The sequence below is a fragment of the Saccopteryx bilineata genome, chromosome 3 (genome assembly GCF_036850765.1).
Source record: "Saccopteryx bilineata isolate mSacBil1 chromosome 3, mSacBil1_pri_phased_curated, whole genome shotgun sequence".
Taxonomy (NCBI): Eukaryota; Metazoa; Chordata; class Mammalia; order Chiroptera; family Emballonuridae; genus Saccopteryx; species Saccopteryx bilineata.
Window position 1 is genome coordinate 177,730,370 of NC_089492.1, and position 18,674 is coordinate 177,749,043.

Below are 18,674 nucleotides of genomic sequence, written 5' to 3' on the forward strand. Positions count from 1 at the left end.
AGCCAGCGGAAGCTGGGAGGAGTAGGGTCCCCGCCTTCGCCTTCGCCGCGGTGCTCGCCCCGCCTCGGCCATTTCCGCCGCTGCACAGCCAGTGAGCCTAGGGAAGGGGTGGGGTCTTGACACGATAAGAAGGTGGGACCCGGGGCGGGGACTGAGGCGGGGCACCGGGGCGGAGGCGGGGTCTGGGTGCCGGTGAGGGGGTGGGTCCCGAGGCGGGGACTGAGGCGGGGCGTGGGAGGAGTTGGGGACTCGTAGTCCTTTTCTTTCCTTCCTGCAGCGGTTCAGAGCTAGGCTGCGAGGGAGGAGGCAGGCGGCTCGCAAGGTAGGTTCCCCGGGGTCCCAGAGGGTGCAGGCGTGACCTGCGATAGCATTTCGCAGTCGGACAGCCTAAGAAGGGTGAACAGCTCATCATTTCGCGCCCTGAAAATGGGATTCAGGGAGCAGAGAGTGGAATCTAGGAATAGTGATATCTGGCAGTGAACAACTCTTTTGTGGGTCCATAATTTAAAAGGAAACCAAAACATTGTGTATAAGAAATTTTTAAGAGAAGTTAAATAGTCTTGCTCAATAGTGGTTACAAAGGTGTATATCAATAAAGGGGACTTTTCCTGAAATACCTGCTTTTATGAATTGTTTGCTATTTTCATGAATAAATCATTAAATTAGAACCACCAATAATAGCATAATAGTATAATCCAAACTACTACATAGAAATTTTATAAATAAAAAAGCAAGAGAGTTATTAACTACAGAATAAAGTACAGCAGAGGATAAGCAATCATAGAATACTGTGTGTCTTGGCTGTGAATAGAATTTAGTGAGTCACAATAATGTGTACTCCACGTATTTTATCAAAAAACTATGTCTCTATTGAAAGAACAGAAAAAATGATGAGTGTGTATATGTGTGTGGTATGTGTAAGCTGAAAGAGGGCTAAATGCTTATTTGTAGAAGCTACCTAAAAAATGAAAAGTTAAGCTTGTTATGTTGAGATACAGAGTTAGATTTTAAGACTCAGCTAAAAGAGTTAAAGATGATTGCCTCTCTTATGGGAATGGGAATTGTTACTTTCATAACTCTGTTGAAGTCTTTCAATTGTGTGCACTGATAAAAAAAAGAAGTAGACATTAAAAGAAAAATGTAAAATTAACTTGAGATGCTAGAAAAGAATTCTAAGTTTACAAAAGTTATAAAATGTGAAACATCTGTTTGGTTTTTTCCCCTTTTTTTTTTTTTAATCTTAAATTCTTTTACTCTAAAATTAAGATACGTATATACCCTGGCTGGTTGGCTAAGTGAATAGAGCATCAACCGGGCATGTGGACATCCGGAGTTCGATTCCCGGTCAGGACACACATGAGAAGCAACTATCTGCCTGAACAGGCAGAGGCGCAGTGGATAGAGCATAGGTCTGGGACGCAGACGACCCAGGTTTGAAACCCTGAGGTCGCCAGCTTGAGCATGGGCTCACTGGCTTGAGCATTGGTGTTGCCAGCATAGACATGATGCCATGGTCACTGGCTTGGTGTCTGACTTGAGCCCAAGGTTGCTGGCTTGAGCAAGAGGTCACTGGCTTAGCTGGAGCGCCCCTTCCCCCAAAGCACGTATGAGAAAGCCATTAATGAACAACTATGGAGCTACAAAGAATTAATGCTTCTCATCTCTTTCCCTTTCTGTCTGTCTCTCTCTAAAGAAGCGACCATCTGCTTCTCTTCCCTCTTGCCCTTCTCTCTTCCCGCCAGAGGTTCAATTGGTTCAAGCATATCAGATAGCTTGGTTTATTGGATCTGCCCCAGACAGAGGTTGCGGGATAGATCCCAGTATGACATATGTGGGAGTCTATCTCACTATCTCTCATCCTCTTGCTTAATGTATGTGTGTGTGTGTGTGTATAAAATTCAATTTATTTAAAGATCTTTTCTAATGTGTAATATGAGGTTGTCTCTAACATCAGTCTCACTGAAAAGTAATTTTTGTATGGCTTTTCCTGGGCTGTTGAAATATTTTTTAAAAGCCATACATCTGAGGATAATGGTTTTAATTTTTTTCGTCAGTAGAATAGCTGTGCCCTTAAACATCAACATTGCAAATATTTTCCATTTAGGCATTGGAGACCTGCTTGTGAAGCAAAGGTGTCTGCAAAACTATGGATAATGAAAGGACTTCACTTGATATTAAAGAGTACCCCGATACTGAGGTACAGAAAAACCAAGTACTCACTCTGGAAGAATGGCAAGAAAAGTGGGTGGACCGCAAAATTACATTTCATCAAAAACAAGGACACCAGTAAGAAATGTTTGGTATATAACAGAGAAATGCTCTATTAGAAACTAACTTTGGAAATAGATATAATAGGGTGCATGTTACTTGACTGACTTTAAGATGTACATGTTTAGTTTTCCACATTTTAGCATATCTAAAATCAGAATGGATCTGTGGAATGTCATAGGTGAATTGGCAATGTTCTTTCTTCCCATGGAGTATAAATAATGGTGTGAGTTACAATTGAAGGCATCTTAGAATTATGACATATGGCTTTGTAAGCCCCTGTAGCATATAAGTATTGGACATGCATGTTTATCCATATACAACAGAAGCTTACGCGACACTGCTTATGTCTCTTTATATTGAAGAATGGTATTCTGATTTTGCTTTCCAATAGTATGCTATTATCTATATGGTAGAAGAAGAGAAGTTCAAAGATACCAGCAAGTCAGCCATAATGCCGAGCCACATATCAGCAGCAGTAGTAGGCTTCAAAGTAGAGACAATAAATCATGAGCCAGTGCTGAGTAAAGTGGTCATGTCAGATATTCTTTGTACCGGGCAGCCACCCTGCCTTCCCAGGGGATATTATCATTATTATTATTTATTTTTTTTACATACCGACTGGTAGTTAGGGCGTCATCCCAGAATCATTGTATGGGTTATCTCTGTCATGTGGATGGCCTTAGTAGAGCCACATTTTTACAGAGGAATTAACTATGAGAATAACTACAACTTGTCAGAACTCCTCGTGAGATCTGAGTACACATTTAGAGAGCTTATTCATAAAATGAATGTTGACAAACTCAGTGCATCCAGAGGGTCCCCCACGTGTCTGTCTGTCTGTCTGTCTGTCTCTCTCTCTCTCACTCTCACACACGCACACACACACACACACATTTACAGTTGGGAGATTAATAAAGAATTTTCAAGACATATCAACCAAGGGAAAAATTTTTTAATTTTAAATTATTAATCAGGAAAGCTCCAGATTTAAGTCAGATAAATCATTCACTAGCTATGTTACTGAGCAAGTTACTTAACCTCCCTGTTTCTCCCTGTGTCAGCTGGAGGTTATAGCAATTAATGTTGTCTACTTTGTAAAGCAGGTGGGAATAGTAAATGAGATAATGCACAAAAAATACTTAGCATCATATAATTGTCGTCCTTTACTTTGCGCATTGGCTAATGACAACAACAAAAATTTTTTTTCTCCCCAGGTTATTAAAGAAGCATTTGGATTCTTTCCTTAAAGGCAAGAGTGGACTGAGGGTATTTTTCCCTCTTTGTGGAAAAGCAGTTGAAATGAAATGGTATGAGCAGATAAGCATTAGCAACATACTTTCTTATCTTGATGAAAAGTACTTGTAACTTAGAGCATGTGTGGAATGGTTGCTATAGTGTGATCATGAAATTGAGAACATTTAAACTATATCATTAGACTTTTATCCTAACCAACTGACTGAACCACAAGAAAAATTACTTTAAAATACATTAACTCTATAGATTGTTTTATTGCCATGTCATTAGTGATAATAACAATCTAACTCTAGCAGAGGTTTTGAGACAAAATTAGGAAATTATATGATGAAACAGCTAATTAAATGTGATTGTTAAATATTTTGAATTTAAAGTCATTTATAATAAAAATATCAGAACTAAACTTGTATATAAGTTATTATATTAGAGGATTTTTAATTTATGTAACTAATTTATAGAGGTCTATGTAGATATCAAGTGTGAATGAACAATAACCAGAGGCCCAAAAACATTAAGATAAAATGTTTAAGACATTATCTTGGGCAGTATATTTCAATTTTATCTAGCCTATACCAGTCTATAGTAGGCTGTGTCGTTTTTCCATATATTGAATGGAAATAAAAATTCACACAGCTAGTTTAGACGCTTTTGTTTATATTTTGTAACTTCAGAAAATGTATGAAGAATTAAAAAAAAATATTCCGTGTATGTTAACTTACAAACTTCATAGGAAACATGAAAGACAAGTTATTGATATGTTTATTTTAGAACTAAACAAACTGACCAAACTGAAAAGTTATGTAGTCTTGTATGAGGAATAGGTACAGTCACTTTTGTGCTACCTGTTGTTTTAAAAATGAAAATTTCATTCCACTCCATTGATATGTTAGGGAATAATTTGAGCATGATGTGAATTTTACATTTGCTTAGTTTGAACAAAAAGCGAGGTCAAAGCAGAAATCTGTGTGCCGTGGGACTAAGCTGTGTATGAATAGACAAAACGAAACAGGCACACACCTCAAACCCCTCCCAGATGTCTCAGTCAACCGTGTGTGCAGTGTGTGAGTCACTTCCATCCACAGCTAGAGTCAGGACTTTAAATTTGATTCTCGGTGATCCTCTGTCCATCACTTCACAATAACTTGACACCTATAGCCCTTCCAACACCCAGTTCTACACATACACATCCAGTTTCTCTCAAGGTAAAGTGCCACGTTGTAGTATTTATGTATTCTATAACCATTTACCATGTATAAAACTGGGCCACTGTTTCTATTAGGTTTTTGTCTTTTTCTTTTTAATGTGGCTCTGACAAAGATTTTTCTCCTTTTCTTTTTTTAATTTATTGATTCTAGCGAGAGTGGAAGGGGGAGAGAGAGAGAGAGATAGGAACATGAATCTGTTCCTGGATGTGCCCTGACTGTGAATTGAACTGGCAACATCTGCACTTCAGGTCAACATTCTAACCAACTAAGCTATCTAGCCAGAGCAAAAATTTTTTTCTTGTAAAATTTACCCAGTTTATTTCTAAATTTTTCTTAATTGTATATTATTGAGAAAATTATGATTCACAGAGATAAATTATGGCAAATGTGTGATAGCATTATTTATTTATTTATATTATTTTTTTGACATTAATGCTTTATTTTTACTAATTTTAATGGGGTGACATTGATAAATCAGGGTACCTATGTTCAGAGAAAACATCTCTAAGTTATTTTGACATTTGATTATGCTGCATTCCCATCACCCAAAGTCCAGTTGTCTTCCGTCACCTTCTAACTGGTTTTCTTTGTTCTCCTCCCCACCGCCAACCCCCTCCCTCTCCTCCTCTGCACCCCGTAACCCTTACACTCTTGTCCATGTCTCTGAGTCTCATTTTTATGTCCCACCTATGTATGGAATCATATATTTCTTAGTTTTTTCTGATTTACTTATTTCACTCAGTATAATGTTATCAAGGTCCATCCATATTGTTGTAAATGATCCAATGTCATCATTTCTTATGGCTGAGTAGTATTCCGTAATATATATATATATATATATATGTACCAAAGCTTTTTAATCCACTCGTCCATATATATATATATATATATATATATATATATATATACACACCAAAGCTTTTTAATCCACTCGTCCACTGACAGACACTTGGGCTGTTTCCAGATCTTCACTATTGTGAACAATGCTGCCATAAACATGAGGGTGCATTTCTTCTTTTCAAACAGTACTGTGATGTTCTTGGGGTATATTCCTAAAAGTGGGATAGCTGGGACAAAAGGCAGTTCAATTTTTAATTTCTTGAGGAATCTCCATACTGTTTTCCACAGTAGCTGCACCAGTCTGCATTCCCACCAGCAGTGTAGGAAGGTTCCCTTTTCTCCACATCCTCGCCAGCACTTATTCTGTGTTGTTTTGTTGATGAGCACCATTCTGACTGGTGTGAGGTAATATCTCACTGTGGTTTTAATTTGCATTTCTCTAAAGATTAGTGATGTTGAGCATTTTTTCATATGCCTATTGGCCATCTGTATGTCTTCTTTGGAGATGTGTCTATTCATTTCTTTTGCCCATTTTTTTTTTAATTTTTAATTTTATTTTTTTTATTTTATTCATTTTTAGAGAGGAGAGAGAAAGGAAAGAGAGAGAGAGGAGAGAGAGACAGAGAGACAGAAGAGGAGAGGAGCTGGAAGCATCAACTCCCATATTTGCCTTGACCAGGCAAGCCTAGGGTTTCGAACCGGCGACCTCAGCATTTCCAGGTCGACGCTTTACCCACTGCTCCACCACAGGTCAGGCACTCTTTCGCCCATTTTTTGATTGGATTGTTTGTCTTCCTGGTATTGAGTTTTACAAGTTCTTTATAAGTTTTGGTTATTAACCCCTTATCAGATGTATTGTCAAATATGTTCTCCCACTGTGTAGTTTGTCTTTTTATTCTGTTCTTATTGTCTTTAGCTGTGCAGAAGCTTTTTACTTTGATATAGTCCCATTTGTTTATCCTATCTTTTATTTCACTTGCCCGAGGAGATAAATCGGCAAATATATTGCTGCGAGAGATGTCAGAGAGCTTACTGCCTTTGTTTTCTTCTAAGATGCTTATAGTTTCACGGCTTACCTTTAAGTCTTTTATCCATTTTGAGTTTATTTTTGTAAATGGTGTAAGTTGGTGATCTAGTTTCATTTTTTTGTAGGTAGCTGTCCAATTTTCCCAACACCATTTGTTGAAGAGGCTGTCTTTACTCCAATGTATGGTCTTACCTCCTTTGTCAAATATCAGTTGTCCATAAAAGTGTGGGTTTATTTCTGGGTTCTCTGTTCTGTTCCATTGATCTATATGCCTGTTCTTATGCCAGTACCAGGCTGTTTTGAGTACAATGGCTTTGTAGTATAACTTGATATCCGGAAGTGTGATACCTCCACTTTATTCTTTCTTTTCAAGATTGCTGAGGCTGTTCGTGTTCTCTTTTGGTTCCATATAAATTTTGGGATTATGTGTTCTGTATCTTTGAAGTAAGTCATTGGTATTTTAATCGGTATTGCATTGAATTTATAAATTGCTTTGGGTAATACAGACATTTTAATGCTGTTTATTCTTCCTAACCATGAGCACGGTATATGCTTCCACTTGTTTGTATCTTCCCTAATTTCTTTTATCAATGTTTTATAATTTACTGCGTACAAGTCTTTAATCTCCCTGGTTAAATTTATTCCTAGGTACTTTATTTTTTTGGTTGCAATGGTAAAGGGGATTGCTTCCTTAATTTCTCTTTCTGACAGTTCATTGTTAGTGTATAAAAATGCCTCTGATTTCTGAGTATTGATTTTATATCCTGCCACTTTCCTGAATTCATTTATCAGGTCCAGTAGTTTTTTGACTGAGACTTTAGGGTTTTCTATATATACAGTATAATATCAAATAATGATAGTTTTACTTCTTTTCCAATTTGGATGCCTTTTATTTCTTCTTCTTGTCTGATTGCTGTGGCTAGGACTTCCAGGACTATGTTAAATAAGAGTGGTGAAAGGGGGCACCCCTGCCTTGTTCCTAATCTTAAGGGGATTGCTTTTAATTTTTGCTCATTGAGTATGATGATGCCTGTGGGTTTGTCATAGATGGCCTTTATCATGTTGAGGTATGTTCCCTGTATTCCCACTTTGCTGAGAGTTTTGATCATGAATGGGTGCTTAATTTTATCAAATGCTTTTTCTGCATCTACTGAGATAATCATGTGGTTTTCTCCTTCCTTTTGTTTATGTGATGAATCAATCACATTGATTGATTTGCAAATATTGTACCAGCCTTGCCTCCCAAGAATAAATCCCATTTGATCCTGGTGTATGATTTTTTTCATATATTGCTGGATCTGGTTTGCTAATATTTTGTTGAGGATTTTAGCATCTAAATTCATCAGGGATATTGGCCTATAATTTTCTTTCTTTGTGTTGTCTTTGCCTGGTTTTGGAATCAGAATTATGCTTGCCTCATAAAAGGACCTTGGAAGTCTTCCTTCCTCTTGAATTTTTTGAAATAGCTTGAGAAGGATAGGAGTTAGTTCTTCTTTGAATATTTGGTAGAATTCACTTGTGAAGCCATCAGGCCCAGGACATTTCTTTTTTGGGAGTTTTTTGATAACTGTTTCAATCTCATTTATTGTAATTGGTCTGTTTAGGTTTTCTGATTCTTCCAGATTATTTTTTGGAAGATTATATGTTTCAAGGAATTTGTCCATTTCATCTAGGTTGTTTAGTTTTTTGGCGTACAGTTCTTCATAGCATTTTCGTACAATATTTTGTATTTCTGTTGTGTCAGTTGTTATTTCTCCACTCTCATTTCTAATTTTATTTATTTGAGTCCTCTTTCTTTTTTTTTCTTGGTGAGTCTGGTTCAAGGTTCATCAATCTTGTTTACCTTTTCAAAGAACCAGCTCCTGGTTTCATTGATCCTCTGTATTGTTTCTTTAGCCTCTATGTCATTTATTTCTGTTCTGTTCTTCTTGAACTTGTGAGATGTTTTCTGTCTTAATTGAGGGAAGTTTTCAGCTATGATATGTTTGAACAAAGTCTCTATCCCTTGTTCTTTCTCTTCTTCTTCAGGAATCCCTATGATGTGGATGTTATTTCTCTTCATGTTGTCACAGAGCACTCTTAGAGTTTCCTCAGACTTTTTGAGTCTCTTCTTTTTTCTACTCTGATCCTTCTACTAGCTCTGGTCTTTACTTGCTGTTCTTTTTCTAGTTCTTTTAGATGCAGGGTCAAGTTGTTTGTTTGAGTGTTTTCTAGCTTCTTGAGGTATGCCTGTAATGCTATGAACTTCCCTCTCAGGACTGCTTTTGGTGTGTACCATAAATTTTGAGTTGTTGTATGCTCATTATTGTTTGTTTCTAGGAATTTTTTAATTTCTTCTTTGATCTCATTGTTATCCGTTCATTATTTAATAACATGCTATTTAGTTTCCAAGTGTTTGAATATTTTTCAGTTTTTCTGTTGTGGTTGATTTCTAGTTTCATGCCATTGTGATCAGAGAAAGTGCTCAATATGATTTCAATCTTCTTTAATTTGTTGAGACCACTTTTGTGCCATGTGGTCTATCCTAGAGAATGTACATGAGCACTTGAAAAGAATGTATATTCTGCCTGATCAGGTGATGCACAGTGGATAGAGCATCGGAGTGGGATGCAGAATCTGGTTTGAGCAAAGCTCACCAGCTTGGACCCAGGGTTGCTGGCTCGAGCAAGGGATTACTTGGTCTGCTGTAGCCCCCCGGTCAAGGCACATATGAGAGGGCAGTCGGTGAACAGCTAAAGTTTCGCAACAAAAAACTGATGATTGATGCTTCTCATCTCTCTCCGTTCCTGTCTTTCTGTCCCTGTCTATCCCTCTCTCTGACTCTCTCTCTGTCTCTATAAAATAAAAATAAGTAAATAAATAAAAAGAAAAAAAAAGAATGTATATTCTGCTACTTTAGGGTGCAAGGTTCTGAAGATATCTACTAAATCGAGTTGATCTAGTATGTTCTTTAAGTCTGCTGTTTCTTTGTCAATTTTCTTTCTTGAGGATCTAGTGATATTAGTGGGGTATTGAAATCTCCTATTATAGTATTGCTGTTGATCTCACCTTTTAAATTCATCAAAGTCTGCTTTATATATTTATGTGCTCCTATATTAGGTGTGTAGATATTTATAATAGTTATATCTTCCTGTTGGATTCCTCCCTTTATCATTATGTAGTGACCTTCTTTATCTCTTACCATAATCTTTGTTTTAAAGTCCATTTTGTCTGATATAAGTATTGCTACCCCAGCTTTTCTTTCATTTCCATTTGAGTGAAATATTTTTTTCCATCTTTGAACTTCAGTCTATGTGCATCTTTTGTTTTAAGGTATGTATCTTGTAGACAGCATATGTATGGGTCCTGTTTTCTTATCCACGCAACTACCCTATGTCTTTTGATCGGATCATTTAAACCATTTACATTTAAGGTTATTATTGATATGTAATTGTTTATTGCCATTTTATTCTTTAAAACTGTATTCTTCTTTTTCTATATTCTTTTTCTCCTTTGATCTGTTTACAACAGGCCCCTTAGCATTTCTTGCAGCCTTGGTTTGGTTCTAGTGAATTCCTTGAGGTTTTTTTTTATCTGGAAAGCTTTTTATTTCTCCTTCAATTTTAAATGATAGCCTTGCTGGATAAAGTGTAGGCTCTTGTTCTGCATTACTTTGAATATTTCTTGCCATTCCCTTCTGGCCTCAAGTGTTTCTGTTGAGAAGTCGGAAGTCATCCTTATGGGGGCTCCTTTGTAGGTGATAGTCTTTTTTTCTCTAGCAGCTTGTAATATTTTCTCTTTATCACTTAGCTTTGGTATTTTAATTATGATATGTCTTGGTGTTGATTTCTTTGGGTTTCTCCTTAATGGAGTTCTCTGTGCTTCCTGAACATGTGAGACATTTTCCTGCCTTAATTGAGAGAAGTTTTCAGCTATGATATGTTTGAACAAAGTCTCTATCCCTTGTTCTTTCTCTTCTTCTTCAGGAACCCCTATGATGCAGATGTTATTTCTCTTCATGTTGTCACAGAGCTCTCTTAGAGTTTCCTCAGACTTTTTGAGTTTCTTTTTTCTGCTCTGCTTCCATGCCTTTATTTATCTTGACCTCTAACTCGCTGATTCTATTCTCAGCTTCATCTATCCTGCTTTTAATTTCTTCCATTGTGTTCTTCATTTCTGATATTGTATTTGTCATTTCTGACTGATTCCTTTTTATTATTTCAATGTCCTTTTTTATATTTGCTATCTCTTTATTTAGATGTTTGTAATGACCATCTATTGTTGTTCTAATATCTTTGAGTATCCTAACAATCATTATTTTGAACTCTGCATCTGGTAATTTGGTTATATATGACTCATTCAGGTACTTTTCTGGGGATTTCACTTGGTTCATTTGTGTTGCATTTCTCTGCCTTCTCATTTTGTCTGTGTAAAAGAAGTTTTTGGCCACTAGAGTCCACTGGGTGTTGCCTCTGTGTTCCCTAGGTGTGGTCTGTCTGCAAGACCACCACCCCCTCTGCTATTGCTGCCTAGGGCATTCAGGTATGAGCGTTGCCAGTGCCTGCCCACTGGGGCCATTGCTGTGGTTTCCACCTCTCCTTCACGGGAGTGGCTGTGATCACATGCTGGAGTGTACAAGCCTTGGTGGCCTTGGCCTTCGCCCTGCCCCGCGGATGGCATTATGCTTGGCCCTGAGGGCAGGGGTGAGCACCTTTGCTCAGCTGCAGGTCTCTGCCTGATTCTGGGCTTTCACCCCACCCTTGCAGGAGAAGTCCCCTCATCGGACAGCTGTAAGCCTTGCCTCACAGGCCCGGCGGGACTGCGTGCCCAGGCTCAGTAGCGGGACTCTGCCTGTTCTAGGCTTTTGCCTCCACCCCCGTAGGAGGAGCCAGCTCCCAAGTCAGGCCACAAGCCTTGGTTCCACGGGCGGAGCAAGGCTGTGCTCCTGAGCCCTTGCTCAAGGGCAGGTCGCCAGCTGGCTTCCGCCCTTGCCGACAGAACCACACTTCTGTGTCCCGCTGCCACCCACCCTAGGGCGAGCCCTCAGCCATGTGGGTGCGGGCCCTCAGCTCAGACCCTAAGACTCACTACTGTAGTCCCGGAAGCTCCCTCCTTCTAAGCAACTCTGCTCTGAGTGCCGAGGGAGAGCTTGTTTGGCTGGTGTCCTGCTTCCTTTTGCTGGTATTGCTGTTTCCAGGAGAAATATTCACTTCCGATTTGGGGAGTGACTCGTCCCAGGGGTTAGGGTGGCTGTGTCTCAAAATGTTTCTCCCTGTGCCTCCTAGATTATATTCTCTTCCTGCTACTCCGGTCCTCTCCTCTCTCCACATCCCCCGGAGCCCCAGGTGAGTGGTTGTGAGAGAGGTTTTCTGTGCGGTCCCTTTAAGAAGAATCCTGGGTCTGAGAAATCAGTCTCTTTCTCACAAATAGTATTCTTTCTTGTTTCCAGCTAAATACTGTCCATACGCCTCTTCTAGGCTCTGGGGCTGCAGGCTGGGCTTTGTTCCTGGGATTCAGGACCCTCCCCTCTCTGCTAAACTCACTTCCTGCCACACGAGTCTCTCCCGGCTGCTGTTTGCTCCAGGGAGATGGCCAGCCCTCTCGGCGTTTCCCCATTTCCACTTTTCCTACCAGTCTCAGTGTGGCTTCTTCAGTGTTCCTTGGTTGAAGAGTCCTCTTAGTTTAGTCCAAAGTTGGTTTTTCCAGATGATGGTTCTTAAAATTAGTTTGTAATCCACTTTGATTCTGGGAGGTAGAAGTTGGTACGTCCGCCTACTGCATCGCCATCTTGTCTTTCGACAGCATTATTTAAACATTATTTTTAAATTAAGGTATAGTTGACATACATTGTTAGTTTCAGCTGAACAACATAATGATTTGATATTTATATGTACTACAAAATGATCACCACAATAAGTCTCACTAACATCCATCACAATATATAGTTATAAATTTTTTTTTCTCATGATGAGAACTTTTAAGATCTACTTTCTTAGCCTGACCAGTGGTGGCAGGGGATCAGTCATATGATTTCATGGTCACTGGCTCTGCTGGAGTCCCCCCCATCCCCCCCATCAAGGTACATGTGAGAAGCAATGAACAACTAAAGTGCTGCAACTACAAGTTGATACTTCTCATATCTCTCCCTTCCTGTGTCTGTCTGTCTGTCTGTCTCTCTCTTTCTTGCTTAAAAAAATTTTTATTTTCTTAGCAACTTTCAAATTCAGGGTGTGGCAAAAGTAGGTTTTTAGCTGTGAGTTCTCAAAACAAAGTTTATTCTTGTATTATTATTTATTGTATTATTTTCCATATGAACAACTGTAAACCTACCTCTGTTTCACCCTGTATGCAATACAGTCCCCATCCTGTACATTACATTCCTATGACTTATTATTTCATAACGAAGTTTGTACTTTTTGACACTGTTCACTCATTTTGCCCACCCCTGAATCCAGCCTCTGGCAACCATCAGTCTGTTCTCTGAGTATGAGCTTATTTGTTTGTTTGATTGTTTTAGATTCCACATACCAGTGAGATCATATAGTATATTTGTCTTTCTCTTCTGACTTACTGCACTGAGCATAATGCCATCAGGGTTCATCCATGTTGTCACAAATAGCAACATACATTCTTTTTTACAACTGAATCATATTCCATTATGATAAAGGTTTTAAAGTTGTGCCCCGACCCTTCTCTATGGGCCTTGTGATTTTTATTGCATGGTTTTGCATAGTGCAGCAATTTTTATTTAGGCATATGTTGCATTATAGCAGAACTGACTGCATGTGTTCATTAAATCTGACATAAAATAAATACTGTGCTTAGGTATTTTGTGCCACTAGTGGTGTTTTCTCTGGGGTCTACGATTCCAAGTCTGTGAATTCTGTAATTATAAAACTTACCAGAAAAATACTAGTTATTTGCATATGGTAAATATATAACTTTCTGGAGAGTGAAAATTGCACATAAACGAAAAATATAAAATTTTTATAAAAATGCTAGTGTTCTGGAGCTGTATGTTCTAGCACAGTAGCTACTAGCTACATTGGCTACTTAAATACACTAAAGACCCTAGCCACACCGCAGGTGCTCTGGAGCTAGTTTGGTTAGTGGCTGGCTGCTGGTTTGGACAGCATAGGGATAGACACTTTCATCATCACTAAAGAGTGTACTGAACAGTTAATTTAGAGAAATTGAAAAGCATTTCTAATCCATAAGATACTTTTACATTAGAAACTCTACTAATCAAATCCATTTGTAATAAATCAACATTTTAAGTTATAATTTTCCAAAATATTAAAATTTTTTCCTAAAGTCATATAAATCAATTTTTCAGAATTCCATATGACATACAATTTGAGAATATACAGATTCACTTTCTGTGGATCTACATGTTCTATGAAACCCTATGAACCTGAATTTATATGAATCCCTAAAGTTAAGGAATAATATATGTGTATCAGGGCATATCTTTTATTTAGTACTGTATTTGAAATACAAATTTAAATGTAAATATTGGTTGCACACAGGTTTGCAGATCGAGGACACAGTGTAGTTGGTGTGGAAATCAGTGAACTTGGGATACGGGAATTTTTCACAGAGCAGAATCTTTCTTACTCAGAAGAACCAATCATGGAAATTCCTGGAGCCAAAGTATTCAAGGTTTGTTTTATTTTTGGTAAATAATTATTTCCATACTATACAAAGGAATATAAGATTCACCTAGACATTATACACTAGTAAGGAACTGGGGCTTAATAAGGTTGATAAATAGCTAGATATGAAAATATATGTAAAAGATGAGGTCAAAGCCTATCTGTACTCATGGGTTTGTGTGATTTTTAAAATTTAGAAGTTGGCATTTCTGAAAACCTACCTTGTTCCACACCCTGCATGAGACATTAAGGAGGTTACACAGTCCCTGCCCTAAAGAATCCTTTAGCTTAAGAGAAAAAAGAGAAATGCAGAGAATGCTGTTTGTCATCCACGGAGCTATGTGTCATGCACAGGGTATTAAAGGAACAGAGAGGAAAGCTACCTGACCCTGCCTGGGGAGCTCCCTGAAGCATAATGGCTGACTGGGCTGGGACTGACAGGGAGGCAGGTACATCCTCTCGGATACCTGTGGAGCTGGTACTTCAGCCTGCGCTGAAGTTTTAAGTGGGAACATGACACAGCCAGATTTTCCTTTGAGCCAACAAACCCTTGTGGCCTCAAGGGCAGTACACTTGAAGGGAAGGAGCCAAAGAGACCAGATGGGAGGCTGCAAACAGTGGTCTAGGAACGAGATCTTAAAAGACCTGAACTAGGAGAGGCCCTGGCCGGTTGGCTCAGTGGTAGAGCATCGGCCTGGCGTGCAGAAGTCCCGGTTCGATTCCCGGCCAGGGCACACAGGAGAAGTGCCCATTTGCTTCTCCACCTCTCCCCCTCTCCTTCCTCTCTGTCTCTCTCTTCCCCTCCCGCAGCTGAGGCTCCATTGGAGCAAAGATGGCCCAGGCGCTGGGGATGGCTCCTTGGCCTCTGCCCCAGGCGCTAGAGTGGCTCTGGTCGCAACAGAGCGACGCCCCAGAGGGGCAGAACATTGCCCCCTGGTGGGCAGAGCATCGCCCCTGGTGGGCGTGCCGGGTGGATCCCCGTCAGGCACATGCAGGAGTCTGACTGTCTCTCCCTGTTTCCAGAAAAATACAAAAAAAAAAAAAGACTTGAACTAGGAGAGAGATGGGAGTGCGCAGGGGAACCGAGGTGGGTTAAAGCAATATTTAGGATGTCGGACTAGAAGGATTTAGTGATTAACTGAGAGATCAAGGCGAATGCATTCACATTTCCAGCGTAGAGAACTGATTAAATGGCAGAGAATACAGGAGAAGCAGTGGAAGAGCAGAGCGGTTGGGTTTTGTTGTGGAGATGATGAGTTTAAGAGACCTGTGGAATGGAAAGGAGGAGCTGGCAAATGCTTTTGCCTCTGAAGCACGGGGCAGCACTTGGGCTGGAAATAATAGATTTGGGACTTGTCATCCTTTGACCACTGGACGCTTCACCACCCCAATGTGAACAAGCAGTGGGAGTCAGCCACTTGCATTTGGCAGAGGTCAAAGACCTCTGGCAGGAGAGTGGGACACTTTATAGCAGGGGTCTCAAACTCGCGGCCCGCGGGCCGCATGCGGCCCACCGAACAATTTTGTGCGGCCCGCAGACTAATCCACGAAGTTCAAAATATTTTGGATAAAATTAAGTAAGCCTAGGGGCCTACTTGTATTTTTCATTTCTCTAGCATCCTAGCTAGATATTAGCTTAGTTAACAGCAGTTGTGATGCGAACTACAGTTTCTGGTCGTTTTGTGACACTGAGTAAACTGCATGTACGATTGTGCTTGTTGTACTGATTTTTTTTGTTTTCAACTGCAGTGAGAAAAGTGTTGCGTAACAGTTGCCTTTTGTAGACCTAGTGCGGCCTGCCGAATGGCTGTGATCTTGCTCTGCGGCCCACATGCTGAGTTGAGTTTGAGACCCCTGCTTTATAGTGAGAAACACAAGGGCCTCAGCTGTGCCCTGATTGGAGGCTTTTGGCCTGGGAAGCAGGAGAGGGGCTAACTAGAGGGGAATATACGATGTGAGGGGCTTGGGGTAATTATCTGGCCTTTTCTGGTTGGTAGGAGGGGTAAACATTTGGGAGGCTGGCAGAGGCTGTGGTTTGGCTCTCCAGGCTGTTGCTGCAGAGGTTATAGGTCCCGGTTCTCTTATCTTTCATGGTCTGGTTGTTGTCTGGACATTCAGTCTCTCACAAAGTACTCTTTTTTTTTTTCTAAAAGTTGAAATTAATTGCTCAGGTCATTAGGAGGCTTGACAGTATGGTATTATACAGCTTCCTCCTACACTGTTCATAATCATCTAAGGATACCAGATTATTCAGTCCAGAGAGGCTAGTCCTGCTTCCAGACTCTTCTTGGAGCAATAGTTCTCAGCCCTAGTGCCACATTTGAAATCACCTGTGGGTCTTTTAAAGTTCCTAGTCTGAGGTCTCACCTTAGGCCAATTAAATCGGGATCTCTAGAGGTGGGGCTGGCATCAGTACTACTTAAAGCTCCCAGGGTGCTCCAAAAACAAATGTTCAATAGACAAATGGATGACTGAGAAAATGCACTTTGTGCAGCTCGAATGCACTTTGCCCCTCTTTCCTTTCCTTGACTACTCAGCTATCTCCTAATTAAGAAGATTTTTTTTCTTGGTTTCCATTACAGAGTTCTTCAGGGAACATCTCATTGTACTGCTGCAACCTTTTTGATCTTCCCAGGTAGGACTGAATACTACCTCCACACTTTTAAAAACTTGAGTGCCTGCTGGCAGTGCCTGAGGTAAGGGCCGGGTCTCTCCTCCCTCTGATCCACTTGTAGCAGCACCTGTGAGCGTTGATTTGAGTCTGTTCTGCAATAATTTTTACTGCAGGCTACATGTCTGACAAAAAGTTAGCCAAGTCAACAGTCATTGAACACATCCTACTGCCCCATATCTTTGTCCTGGTGTTACTGGAAAGGGCACCGGGCAGCAGTGTGTGGGTCCCTGACTTTGTGTAGGCAAGATTTCATAACACGAGTCCAGATGATTTTGAGAGTACATTTCTTAAAGCTGGGGACAGTGAAACAAAGAAGGGCCTCCAATAGAAGCAGCAACAGGAGAGAGACAAGGCAGGGCTGCTCTGGCTCACTGGAGAGTCAGAGAAAAGGGGTCTTGGAGACCAGTTCAGGGCTTAGCTGGGGAGGAGCTGCCGCTGCCCAATGCTCCCCTGCTTGCAAGTCCCCTGGGGTCCCTTAGAGTTTAGGAGATACATGCCTGTGAGTAGAAAAATGGGTGAAGGGGCCTGACCTGTGGTGACGCAGTGTATAAAGCATCGACCTGGAACGCTGAGGTTGCCGGTTCAAAACCCTGGGCTTGCCTAGTCAAGGCACATATAGTAGTTGATGCTTCCTGCTCCTTCCCCTGTTCTCTTTCCTTTCTCTCTCTCTCTCCAATAAAAATGAATAAAATCTTTAAAAAAATAAATAAATAAAAGCTTTCTTCTCTCTCAGCCTGGCACTTCCTCTTTCAAATCAAATGCTGATTTTTCTATTATAAAAAAAATGGGTGAAGGGAAAGGCACAGGCATGCTCTTGGAAGGGAGAGTGTGCTGGGTCCTTTGTTTTGAGGGTCTTAAAGGCTGGAGGTTTAGGGAAAGATGTTAAGGGAGAATCTCAATAGAATATTCATCAGCCTTATGCTGATGTCCCAAAGTGAGAGATTTATTTCTCCAACTTCATCTATCTTTGGGTGTGGTTAGCAAATGGCACTAATTGGATTTCTGCTCTCTCTCTCCCTGAGTAGGGTGATTGAAGCTATTTACCCTCTTTTTGGGAAGGAGAGGTGTCCTTGCTTACAGAAGATAGAGTTTTGTGATTTACTAGATGGCTGTAAAGTGTTTGACCTTTAAATTGTCTGTCTCATTTTCCCTATTCCAGTTGTCAAGGAATTTTCCAAGCTTCTTACTATCCTGCCTCCCTTGGATAGCTTACAAACTATGGAAACCATTATTATGACCCTAGATAGGCAAGGAAAAAGAAGGGAGAGTGAGACAGTCACCTTCATACCTGGGGCTTTAACGCCTCGTAAAGTCCTAATATACACCATGGAACACTGTTCATCTTGTTAAAGATTTAATTTTTACATTAAAATGTTATATATTTTTTTCTTTTTCTTTAAAACAGAGCAAATATTGGCCAATTTGACAGGATTTGGGATCGAGGTTCATTAGTTGCTGTTAACCCAGCTGATCGTAAACGGTTAGTAATTTGGTTTTTTCATTATGTTGGCTTTTTTCTTTCTTTTTTCTATTTCTTTCTCTTTCTTTGTTTATTTTCTTCATAATTTAGTGTCCTTTTTCTGGATTCTAGAAAATTAGCTAACTTTTACTGGTTTGAAGTAGCTTTTTGAATTTGAATTAGAAAACCTGAATCCAGTATGTAAACCAGTGGGCATGGGTACCATCACAGCCGCCTGGCCCATGCAGGTTTGCATTGGATTCGGACAGATGGTAATGAAACAACAGAGCTAAGAACTGGTGGGCCATTA

At 40.0% G+C, this 18,674-nt stretch overlaps 1 protein-coding gene across 1 annotated transcript in view; it reads left to right on the top strand.

Annotated features, from left to right (window-relative positions):
• Positions 1 to 213: 213 nt before the first annotated feature.
• TPMT (thiopurine S-methyltransferase) overlaps positions 214 to 18,674 on the top strand; it is a 34,394-nt gene continuing 15,933 nt past the window's right edge. The window contains exons 1-6 of the mRNA XM_066268311.1: positions 214 to 322; positions 2,105 to 2,286; positions 3,486 to 3,578; positions 14,106 to 14,238; positions 16,814 to 16,866; positions 18,311 to 18,385. Coding sequence (XP_066124408.1) covers positions 2,147 to 2,286; positions 3,486 to 3,578; positions 14,106 to 14,238; positions 16,814 to 16,866; positions 18,311 to 18,385 — 494 coding nt within the window. The 5' untranslated portion in view covers positions 214 to 322; positions 2,105 to 2,146. The remainder of the gene's footprint in view (positions 323 to 2,104; positions 2,287 to 3,485; positions 3,579 to 14,105; positions 14,239 to 16,813; positions 16,867 to 18,310; positions 18,386 to 18,674) is intronic.